Raw genomic sequence first — 11,653 nt, 5'->3', positions numbered from 1 at the left:
TACATGTTGACACCACAGTCCCCTGGTTTCTTAATGAGAACGGGATGAGAGACAGTGTCGAATCCTTCCGAAAGTCCAGGAAGATGACGTCCACTGCTACCCCTGCATCTAATGATTTGGTGATTGGATCATAGAAGGCCACCAGGTTGGTCTGACAGGACCTGCCTCTAATGAACCCGTGTTGGTTGCCCCTAAGCACAATATCCCCAGTGGCCCCTCGTGGATATGTGCCAGAATCACTCTCTCAAAAAGCTTACCCAGGATCGAGGTAAGACTAACTGGCCTATATTTCCCCGGGTCCTCCTTCCTCCCTTTTTGAAGATGGGAACCACATTGGCCCTCTTCCAGTCCTCTGGCACCACACCAGAGCACCACGAGTGCTCGTACAGCCGTGCCAGGGGTCCTGCAATGACCTTAGCACTCGCGGGTGGAGATTGTCCGGACCAGATGATCTGAATACATCCAGTCCCTCCAGAAGTTCCCTGAATACATCCTCCCTGACCCTTGGCCTACGTGCACCTCACTTGGGGCCTGAGGGGGGCCTGGTGGGGTGACCTGGTCCCTGCTCAGGAAAATGGAGGCAAAGAAATTGTTAAATATGTTAGCTTTGTCGTCTGGTGTGACGACCAAATTTCCTAGCGTGTCCTGCAGGGGCCCCACGTTACCCGGTACCTTCTTTTTGGCCCCTATGTATTTAAAAAAGGACTTCTTGTTGTCCTTGATCTGGGTCGCTTGTCCCAGTCCCATCTCTGCCTTGGCCTTCCTGACCCCCCACTGCATCCCCGAGCAACCGCACTATAGTCCTCCCTGCCATTGGGTGCACGCCTCCTTTTTAGCTAGGAGACATTCCCTGATGCTTTTGGTGAGCCATGGGGGCTTTTGTGCCTTCCTGCCCCCTTTGATCCGTGTTGGGATTACTTCCGTTTGGGCTTGGAGGATTGTCTCCTTAAGGAGCAACCACTCCAGGACCTCAGTGCTTCCCCGACTAATCTCCTTAGCTCACTGAAGTCCGCCCTCCTGAAATCTAGGGCTGCTGCCTTGCTGCAGGCCTTCACCACCTTGCGCTGGATGGTGAATCCCAGCAGGTGATGATCGCTGTCGCCCAGGACTCATTTCCTTTTAAATGAATAAAGGGCATTATCGAGTTCCTTCATAAGATACTGCACATGGTTATGCTTTACAAGCAATAGGTCTAGAATGAGAGCCCTAATATTTCTGCATTAAGGTCGCTATGTCTCATTTCGCTTCTGTTCTGGAATCTGAAGTGGTCGAGATGCTACAGAGGGTCACTTCATCTCCAGTAAAACTGTAGTGTTATATTACTGCACTGCCAGGAAAGCAGCATGCATTCTGCTCTTCACATCACAGCAGTATACTCATAAGTGTAACTTTTCTTTAAAAAAAAAAAAAAAAAAAAGAAGAAGAAGAAGAAGAAGAAGTGGTTCACAACAAATTGTTTCAGTCACACCCAGGAGATAATTGCAGACAGTTATTTCTAAGCTGAAGATGCACGCAAGTCATGTCTTGTTGTCGATCTGAACGCAGCTAGCGTACAACCAAAGGCTGGTACAACAGGCACGTTTCAATATACTGCCATCTGCCTAACACTCTTCACCGACCAAACAGCATGAAGCTACTAAAGAGAGCTGTTCACCAGATCAGGCTTCAAACGGGTTTTGTGCAACAAGCTGTTACAAGAAACATGACACAGAAGTGGTTTTAGGTGCGTTTGTTCTTCTCCCTGCCCAGTCAGACCATGTGGATTTACACACCAGCCCATGAAGCTAGTGCAAGACTTAAGACTGCCACGCTATACTAAAACCAGCAAAGACAGACTAGGCTAGCGATTACCCAAGGAGGGCCACAAGTCAAAGATGATTTAAGAGCTAGTGCAAACCTACTGTGCTATTAGCAGCAGAAGAGCCAGATGATTTCTCCAGTTTGTAACCCACTCCAAGCCAGGAGCTTGAATCTTGGCCTATGACTGCATACTTCATCTTGAGCCACAAAACGACCAGTTCTGCTCTCTCCACTCCCTTCCCCACCACCTCCTGCCTGACGGCACATCCCCTCAGCTTCCAACACAGGCACCCACCAGCTATTCATTCAGTCAGGTTTATAATTTATTTCTGCACCGGGCTCATGAGGGAGCCCCCGCTTTAAAGGTCAGCAAGAGATGCTGGTGGAGGAATGCATCTCTCCCATGTCCAGCAGTAAACGATGGCACCTATATAACACTCCAAAATAAGCAGAACCTCAACCTCCTAGGGACCAGGCTCCTTAAAGCTGATGGTGGCCACCTGAAAATTCAGACCAAGCATGAGCTGCTTTCAGAACACCACTTTGAGGGTAGAATAAGCTACACGCTATCTCGGCGCGCAATGATTTTAGTAGCGGACAGGAGCCTCAGGCATGAACACGCTGCACACAGAAGTGACAGTAATAGCACAGACTTCCCAAACTGGCTTACCACTATGCCCCAGCTGTGACTTAAAAGGGACTGGTAGCAGAAAGCGAGGACAATTCATTCTCCATATGCACCAGTCCTTGCCCTCTTCCAAGACATTTAGCCAGACGGACCAAACAGTGATTTCTGTGGTGTGAACAACCATGGTCTCTGAAAAATGATGTATGCGTAACCGGTATGTAAAGAACTATTAAATATAAGAATGACTTGACAGCATTTCCCCTGTGACACCATGTCTCCCAATCTCTTCTCAAATTTAGAAAACTCCTGCTACTAGCAAAGTCCCTGCTGAAGAACAAGGGCATGTGGCTGTATCGATTTTTACTCTTCTTGTTTATCTCGCTTTCACCCAGGACACAGAACACACAACAATTCAAGACAACCAGAGGTTAGACTGTTAAATAAAGCTGGTCAAATTTCAGCTCACTTATTAGTTCCACCATATTTCACAATAACGTTCAGGATTTTCTTTCAGTCCCCCCCTTTCTGACCTTGAATACCCATGGTATAAAATACTAGCTGCTTGAAATTAAAAGTATAAGACATTGCTCAAGTGCAGTTATGTACAGCCTTTGACTAGCGGGGGTGACAGCAGCGTTCAAATATCTGAAAGGCTGCCACAGGAAGATGGAGCAAAACTGTCCTACCCTCAGTGACAAGAAGAACAAGAGGCTGTGACTTTGTGCACTTCCTTGGATGCTTTATACCCAAGGGCATGCAAGGGGTTACATCTGAGCTGCCATAACCAAGATCCAGAGACGCTCATGGCAAGGGGGGACATCAGCAAATAAAACAGCCGAAAAGATTTAAAAGAAAATGTGCATGTTTTTAAAATGAGAAAATGTTTTGAGAGCATTTGGTGTTTTGAAGGCCAGGTCCCCTGTACTAGAGCCTCTCCTTCAGCACAAGGAACTGCAAGTTACTGTTCTGCTATTCTCCCTTGTGTTGAGAGATCCACGAGCACTCCCTAGAGCTACTGCCAGGTTACATACTCTCTGCATGCGTCAGTTGGTTAGAGAGATTGGTTCCTTCCAATCTGTCTCAATGCCAGGGACAATCAGTAAAATCCAGAGTCTCAGAGGAAAATCCAGACTGATGGATGTAGCAGTATCCAAGCCAACCAAGATAAGATGCAGCGATACTCAATGCTACTCAAGTTAAGTACCCCCGGCAGCCTGCACTTCAGGTAACTGGAGGGGCAGGAGAACCAACTCGCAAAGCCAGCAACATTTGGGTTAGCTGAGTGCAGCTCTCCCTTGTACACACTTTCAAGCCAGATCCATCTGTTCCATTCTAGCTCAGACATGCGGTAAAGTTATGGGCTTCTTAAACTGATGCTAACCTTTCGTCTGCCCTGCTTCAAATCAGTAACTTTTATGAGTAGCAGTCTGCCAGCCAGCCACAGCTTACCTACCAATTCCCATGTCAGCAGATCGAGTGCAGAAGGACTGCCCTGAGCTGGAAACCTTTAGAAGATGCTCACCATGAAAGTGCTCACCAGGGCACAAAAAGCAGATGCACAAAGACATGTGGCAGAGGTACCTGCAAACTATCTGCACATACAGGGGAACATAATGAAGCCTTCAGCTCATGAAATATTGAACTTCTAAGTCCGTTACTGAATTAACCATGAGTCATTGGTGCCAGAGGATTAAGTGACGCATTTATGGAATGGTTTTATGTTTGGCACAAAAGAAGCGTTACATTAAAACTTCAAGAGCAAAAGAAACTGCACCTGAAATCCATCACCTACAGTGACGCTGCACAGGTACTTTTTAAAACGGGTGACAGGAAGCAGAGATAAACTCGTATTCTAGTTAGCCAAAGTCCTCCATTCAAGGCCAGATCCAATTCTCCAAGTCAGCAGCTAAACTCTGACTTAATAAGAGCACAGCAGGATCATGATGCAGTTTTCTGATCAACCGGACCTTGACATTTATAAAGAAATAACTATACACACAGCATCTCATAAGGTCAGGTCACAACTTACAGGTTGTAACTTCTCAGGAACCCAAATATTTCATAATTATGTTCGATATGAATGGTTAATGGACAGGTCAATTTGCATTACACATTTTATCAACCAATAAGCACTGGTTTATGGAACTCAACCAGCTTAAGGCTCGTTTCATCTTTTCCCCCATCTCGGGTATACACACCAAAAGAAGGAACAAGAGGCTAGGGAAAGAAGTGAGGGCTTAAGTGCAATAAGTGGTATTAAAAGAAGAAAGAAGAAAGCAACAGAGATGGGAAGAGAACAGGAAGGCTCTAAACAATCACATTTGTGGAGAGATGGGACTTCCCTGAAAGCATCCAGTGTTTATTTTGGCCATTTCTATTATTGGCCTGTATTCTTCTTCCTTGGCTGGTGCAAAAAGACAGAGTGGGAACCTCATAAATGTTTTCCTCAAAATGATGAAACTTGGTATAGATTTGAACATAACAGGAACGTGCTGAATTCTTGTTATGCTCAAGGCATTTTGCAAGTTTCCCGGTATGGCTAACACCACAGGTATTAAGCAAGACTGAAAACTCCCATGCTGCTGAAGTGTAGGCTGCTGTTGATATTTGTTCCCTGGAAGGGATCCGTGACACAGAATAGGTCTAGCTCAGCCAGCACTCAAAGTGCCAAGCTGCACCTGGATACTAAACCAACAAAAGCAACAGATTATTGCAATGCTTTACCCAGCACAGGGACTGATTGGTGCTTCCACTACGGTACTTGGCTTGCATTCAGTTGGACTTATTTCCTTCTACAGCTCTCTCACAGGGCAGGTCCTTCCCTCAAGACAGCTTCAGTTACGCAACTCAGGTTACACCTACTGCCAGCAAGGGATGCGAACAGCAGGTACAGTTACAGAGGTCTGGCTGCAGATGTAAGCCACAATAAATGCTTAGCACCATTACAGGAACCACAGTCAGAAAGAGTGGTCAGGTTAGAAGCTATCTGCAGCTAAGAGCCAATCTTTTTTTCAAACGCTGAGCTTAAATGCTCTGACAGAGCCATTCTATTGACATTTGCATTAGCCACCACTGAGAACGTCATTTTTTAACAGCATCCATATTCCCCAACAGCCCTGTCCATAACACGTGGTTTCCTTACAAATTACAGTACTCGACTGAATGTAAAGTGCATTTAATAGAGCAACACTTGCACAAAGAAAGGGATGTTACTTTTGTTGGACTCCATGCTTCAAGAAAGATGTCAACAAATTAGATGAGTCCAGTCCCGAATTGCAGCAAGGGAAGTGTAGGTCAGAGTTTAAGGATGAGCTTTCTGATGAGGGTGGTTAAGGATTGGAACAGGCTGCCTAGAGACACTGTGGGATCTCCATCCTTAGACAAACACTTGACTGGGATGGTTTAGTCTAGGACAGTCTGGCCTGTAGCAGGGTGTTGAGCTAGATCAGGGGTTCCCAACCTTTTTATGCCGAGGACCAGCAAACTGCAGACCAGAGCTGACCATGGACCAGCAGTGACTGGCATACTGCGGGCAGGCAGGCAACCCTTGTTTATACTCAGTATAAAAAGGGGTTGGCTGCCGATCCGCAGTATGCTGGTCACTTCCAGTCCGTGGTTTGCCGGCCCATGGTCACTTCCAGTCTGGCAGCCAACCCTTGGTCACTTCCTGCCCTCCTGTGGACTGGCAGCCAACCCTTCACGGCCCAGCACCAGGCCGCAGCCTGGGGGTTGGAAACCCCTGGGTTAGACGATCTCCCGAGTGTCCTTCTAACACTTCCACAAATTGTATCCTTAGCTCATTCTTCACGTTTAGAAGTCAGACCCCTCATGTTCTGGGACCAGCAACATTTTTGTTAATCCAATGACTAACCTCTCTAGATTATATCAAGTCTCCCTAGTGTTGACCTTTTGTTCCCTAGGGCAAGACAGTCTACTGAACTAGGCTGCTTCATCTATGAATGGTGAATCTATGATCTCGTTCATAGATTCACTGATGTGAGTCCAACCCCCTGCCTGGGCAGAAAAGAGCGCTGGGGTCAGATGCCCCCAGCCAGATGCCTATCCAGCCTTCTCGTAACGACCCCCAAGGTAGAGGAGAGCTCCACCTCCCTTGGAAGCCCACTCCAAATGTTGGCCACCCTCACCATAAAGAAGTTTTTCCTGACGTCTAGCCTAAATCTGCTCTTGGTCAGTTTGTTACCGTCGTTCCTTGTTACCCCAAGAGGCGCCCTGGTGAACAGAGCATCTCCAATCCCTTGCTGTGTCCCCCTAATGAATCTGGAGGCAGCCACAAGATCCCCTCTCAGCCTTCTCTTGTGGAGGCTGACAAGATCCAGGTCCTTCCCTCTCTCCTCATAGGACCTGTCCTGTAAGACCCTGACTATACGAGTGGCGTCCTCTCGAGTCTATCAACATCATTCTTGAAGTACGGCACCCAAAATGGACGCAGTACTCCAACTGCGGTCTGACCAATGCTGCATAGAGGGGAATGGTCACCTCCTTGGATCTATTTGTCATGCATCTGCTGATGCATGGTAACGTGCCGTTAGCTTTGCCGATGATTTCATCACACTGATGACTCGTGTTCATCTTGGAGTCCACTCTCACTCCGAGATCCCTTTCCGCTTCTGTGCTGCCTAGAGGGTCACTTCCCAGCCAGCTGATGTGCTGAATATTTTTTGTGCCCTAACACTCTGCACTTGTCCTTGTTGTACTGCATCCGATTATGTACTGCCCACTTTTCTAACCTGTCCAGCTCTGCCTGCAATCATTAGTAGACATGACATCAAATAAACACTTGCTTTCTATGTCCTTCAGATATTTAGTTACTCTGACACTAACACTTCCTGGAGCCATCTTTTCAGATTGTCTATCCTTAGCCATTTGCATTTCCCCGCACATGTCCTTTTCTTACTCAGTGAGACGCTAGCCTGCACTCCTTGGGGCATCAGCTTTTTCCTCCCCAAACCATGCCTACCGTGGGTACTAGATAGCCAAATAGGAAGGGGGAAAGACTGCCGTAAAGGCTCTTGCCAAGGTCACTTTCTAAATAAAGTCCCATTCACATCTTAGAAAGCACTGGTGTCATGGGATGCAGAATGACTGCTACTGTGTTTCAATGATGGGTCACAACACGGACAGCAGACCCCAGGAAAACTGGCAAGGATGGATGGCACCTAAAAAAAGAAAAAAAGCCAAGGAAGAAAAAGACAGGTCCCAAGACTGGGGGAAAGCATCATTAAAAAAACAGCATCACAAGGTCTATAAAACAAACCTCAACCCTGGATTTGAAAAAAGTTTGACTGCAGTGCTAAATAGGACTCATGCTGTTAATTCAACCTGCAACTTGGAATACACCAGAGAGGCAAAAAAGGAGTAAATCTACTCACCCATGTCAAGCGAGGAAACAGTTGCTAGCCACTAAAATGCACATCACTATCAACTGATGAAGAATTTAGGCTCTCATTTATGCAAATGTAAGTTTCTATCCATTATACCATGCCCCTCGCCTGGGGCAGAGCACTTCGGAGTCCAATAACCAGCAATTCCAGTAAGTGCTGGCAAATAAAAGGGAGCAAAATAAAAACAAACAAACATGTGCTGTCCTATCAAGAAACTCTGCCATTTTGGTACTTGGTTAAATTTTTACTCTGTAATTCTAACAACAGAAAATGTTGGTGCTCAAAGATTTGGGTTCAGACTTTTAAGTGGCTGATTTTATGCAGCTAGATGCTAATTTGTAGCAGAATACACACCAGGGGTTTTTTTAGCATTTGGCCGCAGGGGTGGGGGGGAACGGGGGGAAGAGCATTATTCCAACATATGAGCAACTTTATTAAGGCAGCTTCTAGACAGTCCTCCAAATATTAGACAATGCAGAGGGGTCTGAAGGCCCAGAAAGACATTACAAATGCCAGTCCCAGCTGTTCAACAGCCCTTGGGAACCCGGGAGAGATTACACAAGAGCTTTTGAGAGCAGCGACACGCAAGCTTTGATCCTAATCGTGAAGGCCTCAAACACCAGAAATCAGTGAGTAACAAACCGTCTCCTTTTCCCCAGAGAAGTCTCCAAGGACCTGGGGTGGAGAGGTTCTTCTCCCTTCCAGCAGTTGGGTGGCAGGATTGAATATCTAATCCAACAGGGATTTTTTGCCAGAAACTGAAATGAAAGATCAATCCTCCAGCAAGAGGCTAGATCACTGGTAAGCACCTGCTCCCCTCTACCCATTGCTGGGAGGTGGGAAGGAACCGGATTTTCAGCAGTTTGCTGGAGATCTCACTAGGAAAGAACGAGACACAGTAGCGGGCATCTGGTGAGGGTTTCAAGCTCTGGACTGAAGAGCACACGAAAACAAAGCACGATGACTAGCAGCTTGGGATCCCAACGGCTCTGCTCCACAAACATGCAGCCTCTCTGGCATTGGTGAACTTCCGTCCAACTAAAGAGAATAAAACCCAAGCACCAGCACAACTTTTCCATTAACGGGGAGTGCCTCATGCTGCTGCACCACACCCATATCCACATCTAGCCCACACAGGCTCGCTTTTCATAAACTCAATCTGGAGAAGTTTGGCACAGAGTAATTTTAAACAAAGTATTTGGCAAACATGGGTCACGGAGTGACTAATAGAACAAATCAAGCCTAAACAAAGTGAGGTATTTGAATGTATCCTGTACTGAGAACACTCTTAGCATTCCTGTAGAAGACAATGTTATGTAAGTGCACAAGGCGCCTCAAGAAACAAATGAGGTCCCTGTAGCAAAGAGGCCGAAAAGCAAGGGACCAGATGCAAAGGAGTCATTCAGAAGCAAGAGGGTGCAGAGATCCAGTGTTTAAAGAGGAGAATTATGGTATGGGAAGGTGCCTAGTCAGCAAGAGGCGGGAGGTCAAGAGAAGAAACTTGAGTGAAGGTAGAGAGAAGCACATGGAGCGAGTGAGCAGTCGAATATGGAGTCATGAAGGGCACTGAAAACAGAAGTGAAGAGCTTCATGCTGAAAGAGAAAGGTGGAGGAGGGAAGAAATCTGTAGATGAGGTGATATCTGAACAGCAAGGAAGTTTAGTACCAGGACTGGAAAGGAGAGGTGACCAGAGAGGGACCAATTACTGTAACTAAAAAAAGGGGGGGAGGGGAGCAGACCAAATATGTATCCATTGGTTTAAGCAGTGTGGATTGAGAGAAAAAAAGGAGATTCATCCCAAATTCTCTGCACTGCAGAGCATAAGGCAATTTCAAGATGACTGCTACACATGAATGTCAGAAAAGCACACAGCTGACAACTAAAATGGCTTGATACTGAAAGCCATTCGTTTACCAGCCAGTTTCAGTTTCCACTTTCCTAGTTAGGACATTTTGGTCTGAATAAAAAAAACCTCCCTCTCTCCTTGCTTCTGCAGCCAAGTTAGAATTGTGCTGATCCTCCAGTTGCTGTGAAAATTGATGCAAAACTGGTGCAAAAATTTAGTACAGTCTTCCTGCTGGACACAGCAGTTACATGATGGACCTGGAAGAGCGAGTCCACATTTAACACAGTTACCAAATATGGCTACAAGAAATGAAGTGCCAGCAGATGGTTATAAATCCACTCTCATCCTAACTTTCCTTTCCCCTAACATGCAAAGTTCAACTCTTGAGGGAGGGGTGGGGGAAGAAATTTTCCTGGTCCTTCATTTCTCCGAAGAATGAACACTGGATGTTCAGAGACTATCAGTGCAGGTCTAGTCCTGAACTTGAAAAGCAGCCAGCACGGGTCACATGTCAACGTGCAGCAGTCCAGCAACTCCTTCTAATGGAAAAAAGAATGACTCGAGAATAGACCCAGTGGAAAAGATGCAGAGTACGGACTGCCCAGATCGAGTTTCCACACCTCCTTGAGAGCGCGCGACTTCACCCTGCTGCTCCCTTCAAAGTAACCAGCAACACTGTTTCCTAGCACCAAGCTGCGCTTAATCATTTAATATAACCTGGGCTATTTCAGCAGTCAAGCCACCCCATGATGGAGACGGCACGAGCCAGAGCAACAGCACAAAGGCATGAGTTCCTGTAACACCATCCCGTGGCTGCGGCAAATGTCAAAATAAATACAAATAAAAACTCGGCGGAGTTTCCTTTGGGTGTCTGCATGAAGGAACAGCCAGGGGACAAGCCCCTTCGACCACGGAGCTGGCAGGCTTCGGGCCCCAGACCCATTCCAGCGGGAGCTGGCTAGCCCCTGGCGTTCGAGGTGCCACGCATGTTCTAGCGCTCACTTGAGAGTCGGCCGGCCATGACTAATTGTGGCGGTGCAACCACGGAGCGTGCGATGTGTAAGGCGATTGTGCAAGGGTGACTGAACGCCAGCCACCTGCACACGCCGATGGTGGGATGTGGGGGGAGCAGTAGATACGTGGAAGAACAGGGCTAGGATTCGCAGTGACCTCAACACAAACGGGAGGACTGGGCCAAAAAGAAATCTCCCGAGGTTCACAGACAAGTCCTGCGACATGGAGGGGGCGATGCCATGCACGGTAACTCTGCAGAACAGGACTGGGGGGTGGGGCGGGGGCAGGAGCCAAGAAGGCGAACAGCACTGGTCTGACCTGCCGGCAAACTGAGGGCAGCAATTCTCCCCCTCCTTCCAGCACTGGGGAGGCCACATCTGGAGTCCAACTGTGCCCCCTCCCACTTCTGAAAGGATGCAGACACACCGGAGAGTCCAATGGAGAGCAACAAAAACAGTTTTGGGGGGACAGGAGTGATGAGGAGAGGCAAGGGGGCCTGGACAGCAGCCTTCACCTCCCTGCCGGGGGGCTGCAAAGAGGATGGAGTTCAGCGTACAGAAGGAGCAATGGGCTCGGGCTGCAGCCAGGGAAGTCGAGGCTGGGCATTAGGATGAATTTCCCCCCGTCCCTCACAACGGCGGCGCGGGTCGGGCCCGCGACCTTGAGGGGCCGGGCACTCACCCAGCACGTCGGCGCAGCGGTGCCGGGCCACGAAGCAGGCGTCGTCGCCGTAGCACACGCCCTTCTTGAGGATGCCCTTGCGGAAGTCCTTGCCGAAGCCGCAGCTGGCCGTCACCAGGCTGTAGTCGCGCGAGTCGGTCTGCGACAGGCCGCCCAGCACGGCCCGCGCCACCAGCCGCCCGTACGACAGCACCGAGAACATGGCGCGCGGCGCCCCGCAGCCCCTGACAGCCACCGCCCCCAGGGCTTCCCGCGGACCGGGCCCGGGCCCGGGCCCGGTC

The 11,653-nt window shown here is 48.3% G+C and overlaps 1 protein-coding gene across 1 annotated transcript in view; it reads right to left on the bottom strand.

Moving 5' to 3' along the window:
- The window catches only part of PPTC7 (PTC7 protein phosphatase homolog), a 33,347-nt gene extending 21,717 nt beyond the window's left edge, over positions 1–11,630 (bottom strand). The window contains exon 1 of the mRNA XM_019507252.1: positions 11,373–11,630. Within this exon, the coding sequence (XP_019362797.1) occupies positions 11,373–11,574 (202 nt within the window). The 5' untranslated portion in view covers positions 11,575–11,630. The remainder of the gene's footprint in view (positions 1–11,372) is intronic.
- Positions 11,631–11,653: the final 23 nt, after the last annotated feature.

Source organism: Gavialis gangeticus, unplaced genomic scaffold, assembly GCF_001723915.1.
Source record: "Gavialis gangeticus isolate Ggan-Ray unplaced genomic scaffold, GavGan_comp1, whole genome shotgun sequence".
In the NCBI taxonomy this organism is placed as follows: domain Eukaryota; kingdom Metazoa; phylum Chordata; order Crocodylia; family Gavialidae; genus Gavialis; species Gavialis gangeticus.
This window is presented reverse-complemented; position numbering and strand designations above follow the sequence as displayed.